We start from the raw sequence: 23,522 nt of genomic DNA, 5'->3' as shown, positions 1-23,522 counted from the left end.
TAGGTGGAACACATACTAGTCTCTCTGGAGTTTCCACCATGCATATTTTACTACCTACTCAGTTGGAAAACACTTGAGAAGGTGAAAAAACAAAAGAAAGATGAAAACAAAGCTTGAATGAATTCAGTAGAATTTGGTATTGCCAATCCATGACCAATAAATGCCAGAACTGTTGATATATGATACCTACATGCACTAAAGAAGCAAAATAATAATAATAATCATTTATAGTCTATTTTTTTCTCTCTCATTCACCCACCCTTCCCTAGCATTAAACAAGGCTCCTCTTGTCTTTTAGCCCTTGAGATGTTCTACACTAATTTATACCTTTCTGTCTGCTCTACATTTACATTTTATGGCAATTAAACATTTTTAATCTTCTTTTTAAGATCTACCTTCACTTGAGTTTTGGAAATCCTCACTTCATATCTTTTTGTTTGGCTTTTTTTCTGGATCAGCCTTCCCTTCTCATTTAATCACACAAATTCTTCATTGGGTTATGTAATAAATTTGGGTGAATTTCCTCAAGGCAGTAAAACACAGATTTTTCTTGTCTTTTGAGGAAGTAGAATCCACACATACTTTGCATCCCTGATCCAAACAAAATCTCCACAATGACATTAACACATCCAAATCCCAGTATAGCTATGATAAACTTTCATATCTGACCCCCTCTGGCTGAAAGAAATAAGGTCACTGAATTTCAAAAGCATTCACATTATAAATAAAACAAAAATCATACCTTTAACTGAATTTGTGCAGAGGCCATTTTTGCCTCTGCAGCGAGTTCATACAAATGTTTGTAGTCAACAGGTTTGTACTTCTGGCTGCAAGGAGCATTTCTGACAGGAACCACCAAATTGTCTAGTTATCATATAAAACACACAAGGACATTTCAATTTATCAAGAAATAATTTAAGTGCAAGGCATAAAACAAAAGCTCTATAGATAGAAATCAGATCCAATGTTTTCAACACTAGAAGTTTTCATACCAATATTGTTAGTTAGTGAATGACAATTTGAAACAAACTAATTCACTAACATTAAAATTATATAAGAAACAGTAACCAGTTGTTTGTTTACAAAAAGTTAATTTGACAAGTCTTTAGTTTACATGTGAATTTAGTTATCAATTCATTTTAAACTGCATTTACAGGCATTGTAATAACGTCTAATACAGATAAACCTAAATTTCAATAAATGCATCCTTCTTGCACTGATTGGAAAACTGCCCCAATGTTTTTTGCAACCTATGGGTTGAGCAGCAGGAGTAGTTTTTTTCTGGAAGGTATAAAATTGAGGTACAATTACAATTGTAAATGAGCTACCTGAACTTTTGTCCTGGCACACAGATACTCAGTCATTCCACATAAGCTAGGAGGCTTACAGGGATCAGGGACAGGCATTTCCTTACAGACTCTGCTTTAGTTTTCCTCGGTAGTGAAATTGGCTGTTTTGTTTCACATTCCCTACTAAGCTCTGTGGCTGGCAGTGCTGTGCCTGACATGTGGTTTCACAGAGGGGCAAAAGGTAAAATAAATCCTGCAGGGTCCTCCTTCAAGCCTCCCCCAGGGTTTCCACGTGCTGCATGCCCACACAAAGCTGACAGCACCTCTCCAGATGATGCCTCATTGGGAAGGGCTTTTCCAAGCCCCCTGCCCTGGGACAGGCAGAAATGGGCACTGAATGGATGGGAGCAGCCCTGGGGAGAGCAACTTGGGGATCCTGTGGGCAAAAAACTGGGCATGAGCTGGCAGGGAGCCCAGCAAGCCAGCCTGGGCCCGGCCTGCAGGAGAGGCAGCGTGGCATTCAGTTATTGACCCATTTGATGAATGGTGCCAGGACAGGGGCTCTGCCCCTCTGCAGAGACCAACACTGAGCTCCAGAACACGGGGGACAGAAACCTGGCCCAGAGACCCTGGAAACGGCTGGAACATTTCTCCTGTGCAGACAGGCTGACAGAGGAGGGGATGCTCGGCCAGAGAACATTGCACAGAAACTTTATTGCAGCCTCTTGGTATGTAAAGGGAGCTTCCATGGGAAACAAAGGCTCTTCCCCAGGATCTGCGGTGACAGCCTGAAAGGAGGGTGGTTACACACAGGAGCTAAAGAAGGAACTGCTCCTGGCAGGGCGGGCAGGCCCTGGCACAGGTGCCCAGAGCAGCTGGGGCTGCCCTGCATCCCTGGCAGTGCCCAAGGCCAGGCTGGACACTGGGGCTGTGAGTGCCTGGGACAGGGGAAGGTGTCCCTGCCATGGCTGGGGTGGCACTGGGGGGGCTTTAAGGTCCCTCCCAACTCAAACCATAACCAGGGTGTTATAACAGCTCCTACATGAGGCTGTTCATTGCAGAGTGTTTCATAAAGAGTCAAGAAAACAATTAAACATGACAGCATACATACCTTCACCACCAATCCTATGAGCTAAAAACAACGCTGCATGGTCCAATTCATCCATTTTTATTTTTTATGTATTTTTATACCTGTTGAGAAACAAACATAGGTTTTGAGAATACTAACATTGTGGATGCAATCTAAAAACACTTTCAAAAATATCTATTGTTTTTTGAGAAGACGTACATCTCACTTGAAATGTAATTAGACAAATTCCTCCAGTTTATCTTTCATTTTAGGAGAGCTTTCATGTGCCTCATACCATTTAGCACCCAGGAAAAGAAAACACTATTTCCTTGATGAATTTGTAATGCTGTGACATAGCTCATCTATTCTTTGCTTTATGCTTTTCAAAATATGACTCCTTCAATCCAAATGTCAGATCAGGTTTTGAGGTGTGCTTTGCTTAAGAGAAATGAAGCCTGGAAAGATCAGTCTTTCCTTCTTTTGGAGACTGCCCGGGTCCCTTTAACCCCTCTGCAGTAACACCTGTGAAACCAGGGCAGTTGTTTGGGCAGCAGTGGCTCAGCTCCTGGTGAGCAGCACGCATCAGGCACCCACATCATCATGGCTCAAACGGGATGTGTCACATGCAATACGTTACACAACACAGTAAAAAAATGCCGCGTATGTGCCAGACCCCTTACTTTCAATTAAGCACGCATTGGTGTCATCCCAGGTCTGGCACAGAAATAAAAGCAGTAGTTCCACCTGAGGTGCTTCAGCTGCACTGAACCCACAGCTGAGTCACACCAGAAAGGAAAGGTCATGTCCAGCAAGGCTCCCCATGAACCCCCTCCCTCAAACCCAGTCATACTGCGCCAAAATTTCATACACACAAAATTCCATCTCTTTGTCACACCTTTGACAGTTGCCTGGCCCCACAGCAAGCAGCAATACAGCAAATAGTAGAGCAGCAAAATTTATTCATTTGTGGAGTTATTTCCTCACTGTTTTAGTAGGATGAACTGGTTTGTCGCTACAAATTCCAAGGGTTGCACAATGCAACAGGAAGGTGGGAAGGCAGACCAGGAGAAGAAATGTAAAGGGGGCTGCTCTGACAGAGAACTATTGATGTCAGCCAAAGAAAAAGGTGAGACTGCAGCTGAAGGCAGTTTACAGCGCACTTTGCCGTGAGCTGTTTGACACTCTGCATCCAGCCCTCTGCTATTGACAGTCAGTCCTCCTGTGCCTGCTTTCTGTGGTTTCTGATCATCTGAGCGCTGCTCCTACTGACAAACTTGGGGAGGGAGTACCACAGTGACTCTCATCTACACCACACAGCGAGGGCAAAAATAACACTGATGGAAAATTGGGAGTACTCAAAAGCCCTAAGAAGATTGGATGCATCACAGGCACTTCCCTCTATTAAAACCTTTTATTACTGTTCCCTGTGCAGCTGCCGCATCAGCGTCACTCTCCTGCATTACACATTTGGGGAACCATCATCCTAATCTGGGCCCATCTGGCCAGCTTTAAATGACAAGCTTCTAACACAAGACACGCTGTCCTTTTTGAAAAATAACTATGGATACCAGAAAGATTAGCAGCAGCAGAGCTACCCCTCTGGGTTATTTATTTATTTGTTCATTTGGCAAATTGTTAATATCGTCTTTCTACTGACATGTTTCTGATTTCATGTCAGTATTTGAGCAAAACTTCACACATATTAACCTTAGCTTCACCTCCTTTCACAAGAAACCAGGAATACATCTCGAGAACAGAACTGATGCAAAAAATTTACTGGCCATTTTCTGTAAATTTAGGGCTACTGTATTTGATGAACCAAGTCCTTAATCCCTTCTGGCCAACCCATTTCTCCCTTCCACAATGATGTCATACGTTTGCATTTGATCTCAGCCTTTCACAGGCATTATTTTCTGTTATTCAACATTATGAACTAACTAAAACACTGAAAGTGAATGCTACGATGGTTCTGGAAAAGGACAAGATCCATATAGATCTGCATTTTATCTTCAGTAACTAATAAACATACTAATCAAAATGATAAAAGCACTGCTAGTTATATTTATTTCTGCTTTAAGGCAGATATAGTTAGAAACCTCTCAAATACTGTAGAAGTCCATCTAAGCCCAAATTCCAATACTTTTCTCAAACTTCATTGCAGGCACTAGTCTGGAAGTCTTGATGCATCTTAAAAAGAAAAAGTGCACAAGACCAACCAGCCACCAGGCAGAAGTCCCTGTACATAGAAATCTGCCCCCCAAGAATGCCAAGTCAGCTCTGCCTACAGCCAACCACAGCTAAATCTTTTAGCAGCAGTAAAAAGCACAAGGTTTACCAAATCTCTTCTTCTGCTCCTTTGACAATTTAGTATTTCACTATTCACTGAACTCTTTTAGGCAATAAAAACATAGTCTCTTAAAAGATTTCATGTCCAATTCAACCAAACTCTTCAGTACATTCTTAATGTGAGCCCTTGCTGGTGTCTGAGGTATGTGACCTATGTTTATTCTTACATATGCAAAGAGCCAATGTTGAGGCAAGACTCTCCTTCCTTTAATTTAAATAGAAATTAAGCTCCCCAGCGTCAGCCAGCATTCCTGGAAGAAGCCAAGCCTGGTGCCTGCCACATTCTGCTCCTGGGGATGAGCCAGGCCCAGCTCCACAAGTCAGTGCTCCCAGTGAGCTTAACCAGTGATTTAGAAGAGCCTAATTCCACTGTCTCCATCCAACAAGTTGTTTGCATACACAAACCTTTGCAGATCTGGGTCACCAGTGCCATTTTCCCTTGCAGCTAAAGTGCTGCTCATCAAGGGCAGGACAGATGGATTTCTGGCAGGGAGGCACAGTGTTTAGCGAGCCAGACATGCCTTTTGAAACACAATTTCTTGTGCATGTTTTAAATTACTCACGTTATTAAATGCAAAAATCAATAGTATGAATCAAGTCTTCACAAAAGAGAACTCAGCAGCATCTCCAGGGGCAGTGCAGCAGGTGCCCCTGGGGTTTGTGTGAAGGAAGGCTGCAGAACCCTGTGACAGCAGGGGCCACAGTGCCACAGCCCTGAAGCACTGCTGGGGCTGCACCACCCGAGAGCCAGAGCTGAACCACAGACCCGCTGAGAGCAGCACCAGCAGCAGCTGGGATTGTGCATTCCACCAGAGGCTCCTAGAAAATGCAAACTCGGGAAAAATCCCCAAATTCAGGAGTCCCTTATTCCCAGTGCTCTCTTTTGGATATCTGGCTATGTCTTGAACATTTTGTGGAAGGCTTTTAAAAATATTTTAAAGTTTAATGGAAATGTTAATCACTTAGTTACTGCATGCTTTCATTTAAAAAAAAGCATATTAATATGCAGTTGTTGAACCCTCTGATCCTAATTATTGTTAAGGAAAAGAGGCAAAGATTCACTCCCATTGTAGGGTGTGGAGTACAAATAACAAACAAATAATGAGCTTGATCCCTTAATCAGATCCTTTCTCTTCTAGTTGAACTAACTATCTGAAAATGGCACCCATCCAGAATGTGTTAATCTTGTAGCAGTCAATCCTTTCCACAGGAAGAAAATACACAGCATAATACGTCTATCATTCGGTGCCAAAACAGTTTCTAGAAAAGTCCCATTGTTTGATTGTAATTTAAATTTACATTCCCCTAAAGAAAGAATTATAGCTCTCTTTGAAATAAAGTCAAGTCTCAGAAATGGTATGTTCCCAAAAGAGACACAGTCCTTTTTGTCTATGATAATCTCATTACTTCCTCATTAAGTAAAACTTAATCCAAATTAGGAAGATCAATTTGAGTAACACTTAAAACAATCAGCTTCATGGACTGCTCTGTCACACTGCAGGGGTAGGGAATAGCTCATCTGCTTTCTGAGGATCTGCACATCACAAGGGAACTCCACTTCCCCTCCATTCTTGGAATATTCTTAGAAAATCCAAGAGAAAATAAACTTTAGGAACACTTAGAAAACACAAACAGATAAAAAAAGGAAGTAAATGCTTTAGAAGTTGGTAAATTGACACAAAAAGGGTAGGAAATGAAGTCACCATGTCACCTTGGATCAAGTGAGTCAGCTGGCATTTCATGTTGTTTAGTTTCAAAGAAAACATGCACAATCCATTTTCAGTGACCAGACACAGCTGGCCTGCTGCAGCGAGCACACCTGGCAATGGCAAGGTTTAAACGAAAGAGCATGAAATGAGAAAGTGCTCCGATGCTGTGAGTAGTTAATCATAGAACATTGGGAGTTGGATCTTAAAGCTCCTCCAGCTTCCCTGCCCCAGGTGCTCCAGCCCCAGTGTCCAGCCTGGCCCTGGGCACTGCCAGGGATCCAGGGCAGCCACAGCTCCTCTGGGCAATGCCTGGCATGTGCCTGCACAAACCTGGACAAAGTCCAGCTTGGCTGAGCTAAAGGCAAAAATTCTGAGGCATCACTTACAGAAATTTACAAGAAATTTCTGTAACACAAGAGATTTGCAGAATTTTGTCATATGTTGTTGGTATTACTGTTCTGTTTTGATTTCTATTTATTACCTCCATGTACAACGAAAGCTAGGAAATGAAACAATATGCATGAATATATGAAAGAATGATTGGAAGACGTGAGGCCGAGTTATCCATTACAGGACCCTAAAACTTTCTCCATTATTTAAGACAAAATAAATGTTTAGTTAAATTGACCTGTGACTGCCTGGCCCCTAAAGCATACCTGCTATTGCCTAGGCTGTGTGCAAAGGCTTGTTTGGAATGGTGCAGCAAGCAACTCACCCCTCTGCTGCTCTGTATGCATAGAAAAAACACTTAAATCTATAGAATTCACTTAGCACAACAGAAGCAAAGATGCTGTTACACAAAACTGCAGAGAATCAACATTCCCTGCAATACAACAAAGCACCTGGGCTTTGCACTTCTATTATCAAGAGGCAGGATTTGCACTGTACCACAGGAATGGCAGAAACAGATTCCACATGTAACACCACTGGGCCAGTGGAATAAGGATGCAATTTTACAGGCAGGGTTAATGAAGGAGTAGACCTCAAAAGGAGCTGCAGCAGATCAGTGTGTTCTGCAAGAAGCATCACATGTACTGAACCATCAGATACTGAAACAGTCAATACCAAGTAGAAGCAGACGTTCAATGGAAGACAGTTTAAGAAGCTCAGAGCGGGTTGAAGCCACTGAGTCACTTTAAAAGGGAAAGAAGAACAAAAATATACTGAAGAGACTGGATTTTAAAAAATCTGTGCAACATATTTAATAACTGGATTCCAGTTGTTAAATCACAGCCCCATTGCTCTTCAGATAAACCAGCCAATGAGATTTCGTTCCCATTGCTGCAAAATGCACAATTGGAAATACACAGTTTGGGAGTCATGATAGCTTTATTTTCTATATCTAGCTAGGTCTCAGATTTTGTCAAAGCAAGAAGGGAAACAGGAGTCAGGTTCCTTATTTAAGGAATTAGAAAGGTAATTTTAAGTTGTCCTCACCTTTTGCACTTGCCTTTACTGTTGCCTTTTGTGTAGTATTTTTAATGAAAGTATTTCCTCCTACCCCATTTTCATGCAAGCCTTGTTACTGATGTTTTTTACCTAACAAACCGAAATCTGTGTGGAAGGGTTCCCTGCCCCACTGCTGGAGGCCTCTCCCTCCCAGCCCTGCTGACAGACCAATTTCTGCACGCCTTTCCTAATGCACTGCAGGCACAAGTCAGCTGGCTTGGTTCATGTTGCTGGCAGAACAGTTTAACAGTGCTTCAAGAGCATGAGGCTCTGTCTGAATAAGCCCAGTTCCTCCTCAAGCCAGGACACTTTTATTCCCAGTTTAAGCCAGAGAAGCAGCAGCTGTGCAGAGCTGCAGCCCCTTGCGCACTGACTGCAGAGCAACCCTGCCTCTCACCTGCCCAGTGCAGGTGGGGCACAGCCAGGGCACACCCCGGGGCAGAGAGGGCCCTGAGGGACCCTGTGGGGCAGCACTGGCACCACTGCTCTGGGGCACTGTCCTTTAGCCAGCACAGAGGATTTTTGTCTCAGCAGGGCAGTGGGAGCCAGAGCACAACGTTTGTCTGCAGCCTGTGAGAGACAAGCCAGAGGGACAGATAATTCATGTGATTTAGGAGCCACTGCAGCTTATTTTGTCAGGAGCATCAGTATCATTTTGTACAGCTTTTGCCAGCTCTGCTAGGCCAAATTCCCAGAGTTATGTGCAGGGAAGTATTTGGCACAACTTCACTTTAAATTATTGCATAATGTTGTCTGATATCTTACTACAAAAAGCAACTCATTCTTGTCTGGGGCCTCACAGTCACAGCCACCAGAAATGTACAGTCCATAAACATGAATTAAACAATCTTTCTTCGTACACATTCTCTTTGTTGCCTCCTTCTTCAGAGGCATCTCCAGATTTTAGCCTGACATTTTGTATCTCCGGCAGGGTAAGAAAGATTACAATCTGGCTAATTTCTCAACATTTTTTCCAGCCTCATATACAAACTAGTAAGAAGACAGGTAATATTTCGTTCAGCAACTGTAGCAGTTGGTAGAAACTGCAAAGGATTTCAGCAGACCTCCCCCTATCCTTGAGCAGATAGAAGTACCTGCATTGCCCAGAGCTGGGGGGCTGAGGGATTTTTTGTTTCTTTGTGGGTGGGCTTTGGGGAGAGCTGCTGTGGGCTTTGGTTGTTTTTTTGGTTTGTTTTGGGGTTTGTGCACGTTTTAAATCACTCACTCAATTTTTTAAGGTTTTTTTACACGACAATTACAAGCTTAGGATCCAAAAACCCACAGACCAGACCAGCTGCTGATGACCTTGTCTTTACTGGACATCTCACTCGGCATTTCCTGCCATCTTTTCTCCAGATCATTCTCTTGGCTGTTGCCAAGCTGCCTGCTTATTTCCAGTGCTGCAGTATCGTGGAGGAGCCCTGACTTACAGGTGCACACCTGCTTTCACCGTGAGCTGGCTCCAGCAGCACGGCTCTCCTAGGGACAGCCCTTCTCCTGCTGCCCCACACACAATGCGCTCCCTGCGCTCCTGGGACCACGCTACAGCTGAAACAATGCTGGGACAGGGGCCTGAGCTACAGCACAGGGCAGCAAGCTGCTGCTCCTGGAGCCCCTCCATCCTGCAGGAACAGGTACCCAGGGCAGGAGGAGCCCCCTCTCCTGCTGTGCACGGGTGCTTGCGCATTCCTTGTGCAGGCATCAAGGGCAGCAACAGCAGCTCTGGAAAACTGATCCAAATGAGAAAATAAGGGCACATATGTTGTCATCTTATTGCAAAAGTTCCATACCTTCTTGGTGATTTCTCATGGTCAGCTCCTCACAGCACTGACACCTTCTTCACAGCACAGCCAACAAACTCCAGCTCTCCTCTCAACCAGCTAACCCACTCTTTTGTAGCACTCATGCTTATTGGACACAGCTGTGGCCTATTAAGGGCAGGCTTGTTCCTAATCTTTGGTGATTAGTACAGCTGCAGCTCCTCAGGGGTGAGATTACCTTCTGCACTACCTTTATTTCCTCACATCCTATCCCCCCACACGTGTACACCAGGGGGGTTCCTGGGGAAGCAGGACCTGTTCCATAACGCAGCTCCCCGCATGGCTGCAGGATGCTGTTGCTGGCCCTGGGAAAGCTGCAAGGGCATTATCAGTGTCATTACAGGGCATTATTGTCCTTCCTGGGGCAGCTGGGCTTGAGCCAGAGCACGGGGCCCTGCAAGGAGGGCTGGTGGTCATGCTGAGCATTGTGCACCATCTACAAGCAAATACTCCTACCTGACGCTTCAAAGCCATGCAAGAAAGAAGGAAAGTACAAACAACCTGTCAGTATCCAACAGTTTTTCCTCACTATTTTGTTTTACCACTGGGTAGAGTAATATCTACCCACAGCAGAGCAGTAATTTTGAATGGCACTGTCTGAAACAGAACATTTCTATACAAGCCCTCACAGAAAAAGCAAAATGTCAGCCTACCACTTTGCTCAGAAATATACCTGTTAGGTGCCTCACCTCCCCAGTGAAACTATGAAAAGTGGGAGAACATTTAGTGCTTTCTATACCAAATGAAATTACAGTTTCAAAATTACCCAAAATCAATTGTATTGTGATTGACTGAGTTGCTGTGACATCAACACAATGGCTTGCAGTAACTTTTGAAATCAAATTGTAGGTTTTAATGAGAAGAAAAACCCCACAAATCTAAATAACTCCCCCTGTGAACACTAAACAGCTGTCCATGGCTTGTGTTAGCCTGCCATGTCGTCACTCTTTTCTCCAGGTATTTTTTTTCCCCAAACCTTCATAATTTCAGAATCTGGAAGAGATTACAGTTAAAGCAGGTAGCATGAAAAAGCTTCCAGCAGAAACCAAAACCCACCCCCAGCCTCCCCCAAATAACCACCCAAAACCAAACCAACCTAATTCATAGGAACAAAACAAGGCCACTTTCAGCTAATGGGATAAGAAATCAAAGAATCAGCCTCCGTGCAGCCCTTTGCATTGGAAAGTTAACACGGGGTGCCTTTCCATAGCCTATGTCATCCCTGTTGGACAGGGCTGCTGCCCTGGGACACACAGCAGGCAATTAGATAATGTATTGGCTGCTCAGGGTGCCAAAACAAATACACCAGCTATGAGTGTATGACTAATACCAGACAGAATGAAACAGCCTTCCTCACTGACAGTCATTCAACAGATTTCCAAATCTGACAGAACCTCAAAATGTTACTTTCAATTCTTTGTACTTCTTTTGTGCCAAAACAAACGGACTCAAGTTCCCCTTCTCCTCCCCAACAGCATTTCTTACCCTTTGCCATCTCAGCCCAGCAGGAAACTCTAAAGCACAGCCAGGCTCTGCAGGGCACCTGGGGCAGCCCGTTCTGATCTCCTGGGGCCAGCCAGAACCGGGAGGGCTGGGGATCCTGGGGATGGCACTGTGCCACACCTGCCCCAGGCTGTGCCCTCCACAGCCCCCATGACAGCCAGGAATTGTTCCTTCTACTCGGGGCAAGTGAGCTTCCTCCTTTCCCAAAAGCTGTTATCTGTGAGAGCCAAGCCAGCACAATAATAACACCCAAATTACTGGTGAAAACCAGCTGAGACTGACTTGAAGCTAATTTAATTAATCCAGTACACCTTTGGTAGAAGCAACCTTGCAACTACGGAAGGTCACAGCTCTCACACATCCTGCACTTTCTCTTCCCTTTATTCTAGATCTAGTTAGTTCTTTTATCTTTCCTTCACTCCGGCTCTCCACTCTCATTTGACCCTTTCACCACTTATTTTATTTCACACCTGCTACTCTTTATTTTCCTAAGTTTCTACTGTTATTCCCCTCAGCTTCTGTTTCCCATTTCCTAGACAGAGACCACCATTTTGGTTTGGTAATATTTTATATGTAGTTCATATGGTATAAATCACGAGATTTTTCAGAGCAGTGAGGACTCAAAACTCCTGTTTACAGCTGCCAAGCATTTTCCATGTGGATATCATCATAATGTAGGAGTTCCTACTGCATTATTCAACATACAAATAATTATACAAATAGCAACAAAGACCTCAGGGATTAAATATCTTGCCAGTAGCCTACATGGTTTCCATGTAGCAGAGTACATTCCAAGTGGGAAATTCAGAGAGGGGACTATATGAGTTTGGATGTCACTCTCCATGTCCACCTGCCTCCTCCTTGTTACCCGCAGCTCCCTCCGAAGCAGAGGCTAACGAAGGACATAATTCTACCTGCAGCATCAGCACCAGTTAAACCCCATCACGAGTTCATGCGTCCTTATGCCTAAAATAAAACTACGGTTCGCCCCGTCAAACACTAAACCGAAAAACTGAGCTGGATGGAAAACAGACACGAGTTACAATGTGGATACTCTCGTCACGCTCCTTTACAGCAGGCTTTCTACACCATCCGCATCTACGGGACAGGGGAAGAGGGTGAGTAAAACAACCTCTCGAGACAGCAAGAGCTGCTGATTCAAGTGGCCATTTGGTTTTGGCTCCTCTGGGCCATTTACAGCGTCATTCAATGAAGTGGAGAGTGCCGATCGCTATCGTCCCTGCGGGGCGGGAGGAGAGAATAAGTAAGCGAAAAACCAGTCACACCTGGGCCACACGGGACAGTCTGTTCGGGAAGGAGAGGAATGGCCCAGCCAGACCCCCGGGACACACCGAGGTGGTGAGTCCAGGACAGGCATGGGATGCAAAAAGTTCATCAAGCATTTAACACGCCCAAAGCCTTTTATGGAAATGTTTTACGGCGATTTTAGGGATACTGGCTTTTCTTCTCTACTTCTATGATTCCTCACACGCCATCAAGAGTGATCAGCTGCTATTGGAAGCTTAAAACGGTAGGATGTTAAAACCCTATGGAAAGCGTTTTTCCATCTTTCGCAAACACCTGGACTGAGCCCGCGGGGTGTGAGCAGCGCCGCGGGCGGTGCGTTCTGCCGGTACCGGGACACCGCGGGTCGCAGGAGCGGCAGGTCGGGCGGGAACGCGGGCAGCCAGCCGCTGCCAGCTCCCAGCCCAAGCAGGGCAGTCCCGCAGCCCGCGGCACACGGTGACGGGCACGGGGCCCGGCTCTGCGGCGCAGCCCCCGAGCTGCTCCCCGCCCCGCTCCCGCGGCGGCTCCTTCGGCGGGGCAGGAGGCGGCCAGCACCGCGGGGCGGGCACGCCCGGCCACTGCGGGCTCCCCGCACCGGCCATTGTGCAACCGGTTGCTCCATCCATCCTCTCACACACCTCTCGCCCCCGCCGCGCTCGGACACTCACCGCGACGGGTCCGGCGGGTGGCGCCGCAGCAAGCCTCCCGTCCCCACGGGCTGTCCCGGCGGAGCCGCCCCAGGCACGGGTCGGGCTGGGGTGGGGTGGGGTGGGGTCGGGTCGGGTCCGTCCCGTCCCGTCCCGTCCCGTCCCATCCCATCCACGCCGTCTCCCCCGCACGGCATCGGTAACCACGGTAACCTCAAGTGGCGCCGCCATTGGCGGGTTTAACGCGGATCAGCAGCCAATGGAACGCCTCCCCAGGCCGTGCCTGGCCAATGGGGGTGGGCGCCGGGCCGGGCGGTGCGTGACGCGGCGCGCGGGCGGGGCGGGGCCGGCGGAGCGGGCGGCGGGGCCGCCACCATGGAGACCCCGGGGTAGGGCGGGCGCGCCCGGCGGGGCCGCGGGGCCGCTCCGCGCGGTGAGTGCGGGGCACGGGGGAGCCGCGGGCTGGGGCCGCCGCGCGGGAGAGGCGAGGGGGCGGCGGGGCGCGGCGAGGCGGGCGGCAAGGGAGGCGAGGCGCGGACCCCGCCGGGGCATCGGGGCCGAAGAGCCGTCGTCTCGGGCGGCCCCGCGGGCGGAGCGCCGCGCACTCTCCGTGCCCGCGGGGCCGCTCGGAGCCCGGTGGAGCCGCCCGGAGGGGCCCTTTGGGCGGAGGTGCCGCCGCCCGGCCCCTGCCCCGGGCGCCGCGCGGCACCGGGCGGGAGTGCGGAGCCCGGGCCCGCCGGTGTTTCGCGGCCGCGCCGTGTGCGTGGGGTGTGCGCGGCGCCGCGGCGGGAGCTGCGAGCCCGGCGGAGCCACTGCGGGCAGGGCCACCGGGCCTCGCCGTGCCCGCAGCGCCGCGCGGCCCCGGGCGCGGGGCCGGGCGGGGACACGGCGGGGGATGGCGGGGTCGGCGGAGCGGGCGGGGGAAGCCGGCAGCGCCGGGCCCTGCGTGCCCGGTGTGCCCGCACGGGGCGGCCGCGGGGCCCAGCGTCCGCCCCGGTGTTCCCCGGAGCGCCAGGCTTCGGCTGCCGCCCCGGTGCTCCCGGGGGTGCCGGGCCCCGCTGCCGCCCCGGTGTTCCCTGCACGGGATTTAAATTTGGATTTTTCACCCTTCGTGTGACCGCGGAACGAGCCGCGCTCCCGTCGCCGAGTACCGGGAGCCGCGGAGCATCCTCGGCCCGCGCCCCGGGAGCGCGGCTCGTGGGGCTGTAGGAACTTGTGGCGGTGTTTTCTCCCCCGTGTGTCTCCGGTGGCACACGCGGGGCCGGCCGCGGGGCAGCACGTGCAGGGCGTGGGCGCGGCGGGGACAGCGGTGGCCCGCGGGGACAGGTGGCCGTGCCCGGCTGGCCGTGCCTCGGGCACGCTGCAGTGTGTGCGAGAACAGAAAGTGCTCTGCAGGTGCCGGTTACCGAGTGCGACTGCCGTGGCTTGGGCTGGGAGAGCTGGGAAATGAAGTCTCGCTGCAATAAAATAACTGCTGATGCTGAACCCAGGCTGTTTCGGCACAGAAAAACCAGAGCTGATGACTCAAGCCCCCTCTGGTCCATTTCTCCTCCCGGCTGACGCTCAGGAGACATCACCAGTTCAGGGGCAGAGAACGGAGTGTTTCTGAAGTGCCTCTGTTTGCCCCATAGACCTTTGTACTTTTTTTTTTTTTTTTCTCAATAGCCTCCCGCTCCCTGTTAATTTTACATTAGTCATTGCTTCCAGATTCGACTGTTTGAAGGAAAAGGTGTGGTTGGACTGAGAGCACTAGTGTTGCATGAGCCGGCTTTTCAGTTTTTTCAGCATTGACAATTTTTGATAAATTGGAGTTTAGAGATTAGTAGATTACGAGGATGATAATGTTTCCCCCTTAACTAATAACTGTATTTTTGAGGTCAGCATCAAATAATTTGTTCATTGCGATAAAGACATGGGAACCTAGTAAATATGCTTGTTTAGTTTATGAGGAGACAGTAATTCAGTCATGTTCATCATATTTAAAGTGGCGGGAGTGTGTGTTGGGAGCAAAAGCTTTTTGTTGTCATTTATATACTGTAATGTTTCTGTTAAACATTACAATGTTATATGCAAGTAAATGTAACATGACTGTGAAAGGTAGGTTGCAGTAACTTTCTCCTTCTGTGAACTGCTCTGTTGCTGCTGAAATAAGATGCTATTAATATTTTTAATTAAGGTTGAAAAGCTGATAGGCCCTTTCCAGTAAAAACTGTGTCTTTTTCCCTTTCATCTTGTTAGACGTTCCGCACAAATAGCAGTACTGATACCAGAAGTTCTGCTTTGAAACACAGCTGGAGAAAGTTTTGTGAGAGTCATCTTCTATGAGAGGGGAGAATTTGTTCATTTCTTAGAATGTTAACAAGACAACACCTTTTGGAGTTTGCATTTTTATATAGTAATGCAAGATCCTTTTTTAATGAACAGTTGAATTCAGTCCCACAATGTAAACAAGTTATAGGATGCAGTACCTTTTTATAGAAGCTTCTTGCAATAGCAAAACAGTGTCTGTAGTGCATTTTGAAGTATTTTTCATATTCAGTGGTAGCATATGCTATGTACAAATAATAGTAATCTTAATCAGCAAAGTGCGTTTGCTGTTTAGTGTAGAAATCTGCATGCCCTGATAGAAGACTCTCTGGAGAAAAGCTGCATTTTAAATTAACAGAAAACATAAATAAGAACTTCATGTACTTCTGCTTCACTTTATGTAGATAATTTCAATACATTTAGTACAGATGAAGAGCTAAAGCAGTACTAAACTATGGGACTGTGTGAGTAATGTCTACATTTTGTTATGGGGATTTTTTTTCTTAATTTTGATGCTGAAAATAATCAAGTCCTGTAACATTTGGTTATTTGTTTGGTGCATAAAAGCAGTGGCTAGTTCAGGGAGTTCAGTGAGCTTAACAGTAGGCTAGTTTGCTTTAGTACCAGGTTTAGTACTTAGTGTAATGTGGTACAGAAAAGTCTCCTAAAAAAGCAAGTGGAACTTGTGATACTTGTCTGGAAAAGCATAGCTGTGAGCCTGTCGTTGGCCACAGTCTGTGTCGCTCTCAGTCCCTTTTCTGTCCCGGTGGGTCGGGGTGGGTTCCGTGGAGGCGCTGCAGGTGAGCAGCGGCGCTCGCAGTGCGGTGCAGCAGAGCAGTGCCCGGAGCAGAGCGTGTTCCTGGCAGGCTGCCGTGGGCTCAGACCCTGCTCCAGGAGTTCCCTGCCCTGCAGGAGCGGCCGCTCCCTGTGCCAGGGCTGCCCGGAGCTGCTACAGCAACAGCGTGTTCTGCTACCTTGCACAACAAGCATGTGGACATCTCCCCGGGAGCCTGTGTTGGTGCGGGTCAGAATTCTGGAATTTTCAGCGTTTTTGGTTAGGTTTGGTGCTTTTTTTTTTTTTTTCTCAAGCAAAAATAAGACATGAAATCCTTATGATTATGGCATGTACTGCCAGTCCAAAGTTAAACCAGTTCCAGCTTTAGTAATGAGGTGGGAAAGGAGAAAGGCCTGGCCAAGCTTTGTGTGCGAGTGACCAGAAACCAGATGTGAAACTGGGCTGTTGGGCATGGCCGGTAGCTATCACTTGCTACTTGCCTCCGCCTTGATAGCAATATTGCTGACAGCAAGGCACTTCAAATGCTAGTGAAGATGGGGAGTAAACACACAACCACAGCCAAGCCCAGAGCCAGGGCCTGTGGAAATGGCCCTTCCCAAGGAGCTGGCTGTGCTGGCCCTGGCAGCAGAACTTGGGAATGGACCTGGAGGGGATGATGGCACCGAGTGATCTCTGGGCATGCTTGGGAGCTTTGCTGATTCTCAGCTGCTTTTCCTAAGGCCTGCGAGATGTCCTAGTTCATTGGATAACTTCTCATGCTCTTTTATCCAAACAGAATACTCATTTATTCTGCTCGGGGGAGGTTTGCGGAGGGAGGGGAGGAGGTGGATAAAGACAGCCAAAAACTGCCTCTGGTGACCTTCCCAAAGCTTTTGCTTACATGAAAGAAAATCCCAGCGTCTTGTCAGTGAAATCTCTGCAGCTGGCAGCAGCATTCAGACCTTTGCTCCTCTTCCCCTTGCTGCCCTTAGTACCTCTCTCCTTTACTTTGAGGCAGATGACAGAGAATCCTCCTGGATTTCAGGAGGAAGGAAGGAGTCCATCACTTTCACAGAAGATTAATTATTTTATTTTTTGATAGTGGAATATCTGACTCTGTCGTTGAAAGGGAAGGCTGAAGGGGAAGGGTCTGGGAGTGGTGTGTCACGGTGGCTCAGCTGGGCCATGGGAGGCTGGAGACCATGGTGCTCAGCCATGGGGCAGTTGTGCGTGTGTCCAGGGCCAGGGAGGCCATGGGGCAGCTGTGTCCAGGCCCAGGGAGGCTGTGGACTGGCCGTGTGTCCAGGGCCAGAGTGGCCATGTGTCCAGGCCCAGGGAGGCTGTGGGGCAGCCCTGTGTCCAGAGCCAGCCTCGTGTCCAGGCCCAGGGAGGACGTGGGGTGGCCATGTGTGTGTCCAGGCCCAGGGAGGCCGTGGAATGGCCGTGTGTCCAGGCCCAGGGAGGCTGTGGGGCAGCCCTGTGTCCAGAGCCAGCCTTGTGTCCAGGCCCAGGGAGGCTGTGGGGCAGCCCTGTGTCCAGACCCAGCGAGGCCATGGAATGGCCGTGTGTCCAGGCCCAGGGAGGCTGTGGGGCAGCCCTGTGTCCAGAGCCAGCCATGTGTCCAGGCCCAGGGAGGTGACTCCAGCACAGACTTGCCCTCCTTTCAGGATGGGCTGTGTGAGTCAGCCCTCCTTCCTGAAGAGCGAGTGGTGTCTGCGGGAACCGGCCTGGCCAGTTCCCTGCTGCCTCTCCTGCCTTTCCTCCCTGCCAGCGGCACCGCAGAGCCCATGGCTGCCGGCATCTGTGGAGAGTGTCTGGGGCTGTCTTCAACCTTCTGGTCCTCTTCATTGCATCCCACTCTTACAGGAAAACAAAGATGACTTTGGAAAGCTGGGAAAAATCTGTTCTTTGAGTATGGCGTCTTTAAACAAGGTGCCATTTTAACAGAGTTTTTGGCATGCTTTTGTTATACATGTGTTTTCCTACTTTAATTTTAAGCAATTTTATTATATTAAGAAAAAGAAATTGCTGTTTTTCTCCAAAATGTCTCCATTACCATTTCTTACAGATCATCCCCCTTTTTTTTTAACTTTGTGCAGCATTTTAGAGATTTTACATAGCTAGGTAAGAGATTTCCTTACAGGGAATTGAAGACCAGTCAACTTCCTGTTTAATTGCTTTTAAAGATAATTTAAAATATGTCTTTATTTTAGTGGAAAAAATGAAACCAGGAGTTGTTACTTAATTTGAGGGTCATTAAACCATTATTCAAGAAATAAGTAAAATTACCCCCCCCTCCATGTAGTGTTCTAACTGAAATGTAGTGTGTTTTTGTGAACCTTCAATTAACATTATAGTTGATCTAATGTTTTGATTGATGTGATGAATTCATTATTAAAGAGCAGAAAGGAATCTATTGTAAATTCTTTGAAGGTGCACAAGTTGAAACTTGCATTGTGCATCACAGCTCAGTGGGGGGATTGTTAATGTATTTACTGTTTGTGGATGGGTTGGTGGCTGTGGGCAGTGCATGAAATGCCCCTGTGGCTGTGGGATCTGTGGGATGTGAGGCAGGTGGTTCACAGCCCCTGTGCAGGCTGTGGGCTGAACTGGCCCTCAGGGTTCGCTGAGTTTGTGCAGAGCAGTTTGGGGCACCAGGCTGCCATTCCCTGATGAGTGAGATGCACCTCAGAGCGTTGCATGGGGGAGCTCTGATGGGATTTGCTTGTCTTGGGGCACCTCTGCTGGCTGGCAGTAGGGGTAGCTGTGCATCAGGTTGGTCCGAGAAATGCCCTTAGACTGACTGGGGCCACCTCCAGCAGTTTTCCTAGTGCAGGTAGGGCCAGGAGTAGCACAGGTCTGGGAGCAAGCGAGGAAAAGAAGGAGCTGTGCTGTGATGGCAAATATTACCTTTTGTCCTGTGAGGTCCAGCTGTAAGGAGCAAGGAAGAACCATTAAACAAATTCTAGATTTATGTTTGTTTCTGTACCAAAAACTTTTCCTGTCTTTATCTTCTTATCAAAAGCTCCTCATCTTCTGTCTGTGGTGTGGCAAGCCAAATACTATCATCTGGGCTATGCTTTTAACAGGTTTTTATAAATGGACTCAAAAGCTTTTGCATTACACGTGTCCAAATAGAAAGCACCTAATCTATCCCTTAGTTTGCTCTATATGATGTAACTTAATGCCGTCTGTGCTAGAAATCAGATGTGCATGGGAGATTTCCATTTTGTGGTGGATTTCTGTCCTCTTCCCCAGGAAGGCAGCAGCAGGCAATGGTGCTCTGAAAGGAAACCTCTTCCGTTCCAAACCCGTGTTCTTCACTTGTTCTTGCCTTGGCAGAACTTCCTGTTGTGTAGCCTGGGAGTTAAGTATTGGCACATTTGTTATCATACAGGTAAATCTGATTGGTGAAAACTAAAACCACAGAAACTCACCTCTCTCTGAAATGCTTTCAGACAAATGATAATTCTTTAACTTTCATGTCAATGTGACAGGCTTAAAGCTGAAGCATTTCGTATCTTTCACAAAGTGAACCCGAGGTAGTATATGTAATGGCACTGCTTTCAGTGGTTTCTGGACAAGTGGAGCACTGGACTGCTAATTGGAGGCATTCTGTGTACAGATATGTTTATGTGATGGTGTTCAACAATTGTCTTCTGCTAATTCATGCTCAAGTCTTGTATGGTATCTGAAGGTACATAGGGAAACAAATCTCAGAAAGACTTAGTATTTTCATAGTGTTTTTTAAAAACAAAGTTACCTGTATTCTTATTGACAAATACACAGCAGTATTGAAATTATAGCCTATTGTGAAAGGAGATTTAATTTGTATCATACTGGTGCCTAAACTCCAAACTGACGTAGCCCTCTGTGAAGTCCATGCTCCACAGAGCTTACAGGCACAAAGGCAAAACTTATGAAACAACTGGAGAAGATACCAAAACCATGCCTTTCTGCAACACACACCTTATCCAGGGTGCTTGTGAGCCAGTGCTCAACCTGGACTGTGTAATTTGATTCAGCCTTAATCAAAGATATACTGTCAGAACTTGCCACCTCCTGCTGCTCCACAGCCTTCATATCCAGCTTTGTCCTTGTAACTAATGTAATGAAAATACCCAGTTCCATATTGCAGCTGAAATTTAAAATATTGGCAGTGAGATGACTGTACAATGCATCAGTTGTTTCTAGGAGCATGTTTATATTTTTGATGGGAAATGAAAAAACATTGCACCCAGAAATCTCAGACTGACTTGTAGACTTGTGAGATGTGCCCATTTGCTCTGTGTTATTGGGACTATCACATAAAGGAAGAAAATTCTGAGTATTTTTAGTTTTGCTATTGTTCCTTAGCATAAATCATAGCAACAGCATTCACTGAGATTTGGGAAATTTCGCTGTCATTAAATACATTTTTTTCCTGAAGATACTTTAAAAAAAACATCCTAGTTGAGTGTTTTTCACAGAATAGATACTGGCAGAAAAACTTCCTGTGGTTCAAGAACTTGACACTTAAGGAAGTTCTGAAGTTCTGGTAGAGAGCACTGCCTGTTGTGGAATGCTTTTTGTTCAGGCTGACGTAGTCAGTCTTTCAACACTCAGAGTTTTTTAATTTAGTTGTGGAACCCAGGTTATTTTTAAGCAGGAAAAAATTCACCAGGTCATGTACTGAAACTGAGACAAAATCAAAAAACTGCAACAACAAAAGACCCAAATCCCCCCCCAAAAAAAATCCTGAAGATATGCAGTCAAAAGTGTTGAATTAGCAAGGCACACTGAATCCAGGAGCTGGATTTGTCTGATGAGGTACTGAGTTTTATTTTGGCGAACTTGAGTGCTCTGAAAGGATCCACCCACTGTCCATTGGGAGCTGCTGCTGCATTGATCCAGTCTGGAAATGTAGTCACACTGTGGAGGAGGATAACATTCTGTATTAAACTTAATGCATTTATTGCTGTTCATAATGGGGAGATTTTAAATAACTTATTTACTGTTGTAAATATAGATACAAAAGAAGATATCCTGAATCACAACTTCCTGCTTTTAGGAGGTGTGAAGTGCATTATATTTAGGAAGTCTTGCCTTGTTAGAATGCAGCAAATGCTGTTTTAGTGATACAGTTCATTGTACTAGTTAATATAGTAATATTGAGTTGTTTTGTATTACTAGTATATTGATTTAACCTATAATATAAATATTCATATATTTCAGACTGAAATTTGAAATACTAAACCAAGTTCCTTTTATCAGATAGCAAAGATAATTCAAGTTATTGCAATTTTTCCAGAATTTTCCTTTTTTTTCTCTGCATCTCAATGTGTCACAGGAGTCATATTGCAACAGAACAAAAATGTTTTACTATGGCAATATTCCAGGGGCGTTTGTTTGTTTGTTTTTTAGAAAGTTGAAGAATATGGTTTCTGTGCAGCAGTGCGCACTGTGGGATGGCATTTCCTCCTGTCAGGTGTTCCCAGCTCACAGGGACCGTGTGGTGGAGGCTGTGTTGGTCGGGCTGTGTGCTCCTCTCAGGCAGAGCAGCTGTGGGAGCTGCAGCTCGCAGCACCAATGGCTGCGTGGAACCCAGTGTGCACCAATGCACCGAGTCTTGGGGCTGTTTACACAGAGTTTACTGAATCCTGTCTTTCTAAACTGATGGTTCTCCAGCTTGCTGTTGTGACTGAGCATGGTGAAAACAAAGGACTCTGCTGCACAGACACTTTGTGTGTTTTGAAGCATAAACATGACCTTTTTCCTTGCGCATGGAAGCTGATTGATCATGCCTTAGAAGAATGCCCTGGTGTGAAAAGTTCAGAGAGCCTTTCCTGCAGCTGTGCAGCACTCAGGAAGGCCTCATTCCACAGGCCAGCAGCTGCCTTGTGCCTGTATGGGATGTCCTCCCAAAATGAAGAACTGCTAACTCTGAGCAGATCACTTCTAGAGTTGCTCTTGCTTCTCTTGGAGCTGATAACTGGTTCTTCCTTCCCCCAGGTTCCCTGACACGGGCAGGCCTTTGGGAGAACTTGTTACTGTTGTCTGCATGGCAAATAGCCACCTGCCTGTGAGGGTTTTCTTTCCAAATATTTGACGTGTCTGTCTCACTTCCAAGTCTTTAGTGGGCAAACTTAAACATGTTGGAGGAAGGGGAGACAAGCTGTGCTGCTGCATGGATTGCGTTTGGCTGTTTCCCTCCTTGCACAGGATCTCGCAGAGGCTGCCTTAGCTTTGTCTCTGGACTTAAAACTATCCTCCAGCTGACTCAAATGGTTTGCATCTTGCACAGAATTATAGCCAGAATAGAGATTTTTGTCTTGGATTTTTTTTTATCTTGGATTTTTATCTTGGAAGTAAAAATGCCTTGTAAGTCCAGAAATTCAGGGGTGGTGTGTCCTTTTCCCTAGTACAAACATAAATACTATCTATGAAAACTCTGCTATGTCATGCTGCTAATGCCCAGGAACTAATTAACAACCAGCCCCAGAGCCTCTGCTCTGGCAACTTATAACAGCCTGGGCCAGGAGGAGAGCAGGGATGTACTTGGGATGTCTACACAGGCTTCTTAACTTTCTAAATTTTTACAACATTTATTTTATCAACCCTCCCATTGTACCACTGTCTTTTGGATTTACACTTGTCCGTGTATTTTATTAATCCTTACACCGAGGCATGGGGTGAAAATCCTTATAGAAGAGTTTAGTCTGTTGAAATTCAAAACTGTTAAGCTTGCTTTACCTGTATTTCAGAACCAAGTTTTGGTTGGTTCTAGACAACAGATGAATAACCACTGTTCTGCAATTTCTTTTGTTTCAAGAATCACTCGTACTTGGAGCTTTTAAAAGATTCCTTACAGATTATGGGAAAAAAACTTCTAGGAAACAGCTAATGCTTGGTATTCCTTCAGAGTATTTATCCATTTTACACAACTTCAAAAAAGGTATTGTGAGTTGGAATTTATCTCCTTTACAATTAGGTCCCCATAATTTAGCTGAATCTGGTGCTTCCAGACTGGAAGATGCAGAGTTTGTGCAGCCAGCTCGTTTGCTAGTGGGGCTGGGAGAGAGCCCAGGGTACAGAGCACGCACTGCTCAGGTCCCTGTCAGTGGATTAGCCACAGGGATCTCTGCCCTGCTGCACCGAGCTGTTCTGAAGGGTTTGTGGATAGCTCAGTGTACCATGGCTTGTGATGCTTGGACCTTTTCAGTTTCTGAAATGGCACAATTCGGTGGGAAGACAAAGTTTGTCGCTGAGGATATGCTGCTTTTTGGAATACAGTGCTTGTTAATGCATTGCCTGATCTCTCACATGGTGCATGGAGTGAGCA

At 46.8% G+C, this 23,522-nt stretch overlaps 2 protein-coding genes across 12 annotated transcripts in view; one reads left to right on the top strand and one right to left on the bottom strand.

Annotated features, from left to right (window-relative positions):
• The window catches only part of CCDC148 (coiled-coil domain containing 148), a 44,945-nt gene extending 31,644 nt beyond the window's left edge, over window positions 1-13,301 (bottom strand). For 2 of the 3 annotated variants that reach the window (XM_074547735.1, XM_074547736.1), the window contains exons 1-3: window positions 13,141-13,299; window positions 2,401-2,480; window positions 743-864 (exon numbers count right to left, since the gene is read on the bottom strand). In XM_074547735.1, the coding sequence (XP_074403836.1) occupies window positions 743-864; window positions 2,401-2,455 (177 nt within the window). In that variant the 5' untranslated portion in view covers window positions 2,456-2,480; window positions 13,141-13,299. Of the gene's footprint in view, window positions 1-742; window positions 865-2,400; window positions 2,481-13,140 lie in introns of all 3 variants that reach the window. The other variant, XR_012581850.1, reaches the window with a different exon arrangement.
• Window positions 13,302-13,417: 116 nt separating this feature from the next.
• Window positions 13,418-23,522, top strand: part of PKP4 (plakophilin 4) — a 62,151-nt gene continuing 52,046 nt past the window's right edge. For 5 of the 9 annotated variants that reach the window (XM_074547732.1, XM_074547728.1, XM_074547729.1 and 2 more), the window contains exon 1: window positions 13,459-13,552. The gene's annotated coding sequence lies outside the window, so the exon portion shown is untranslated. Of the gene's footprint in view, window positions 13,553-23,522 lie in introns of all 9 variants that reach the window. The other 4 variants (XM_074547730.1, XM_074547726.1, XM_074547731.1 and 1 more) reach the window with 3 other exon arrangements.

This window comes from Zonotrichia albicollis, chromosome 10 (assembly GCF_047830755.1).
Source record: "Zonotrichia albicollis isolate bZonAlb1 chromosome 10, bZonAlb1.hap1, whole genome shotgun sequence".
NCBI lineage: Eukaryota > Metazoa > Chordata > Aves > Passeriformes > Passerellidae > Zonotrichia > Zonotrichia albicollis.
This window is presented reverse-complemented; position numbering and strand designations above follow the sequence as displayed.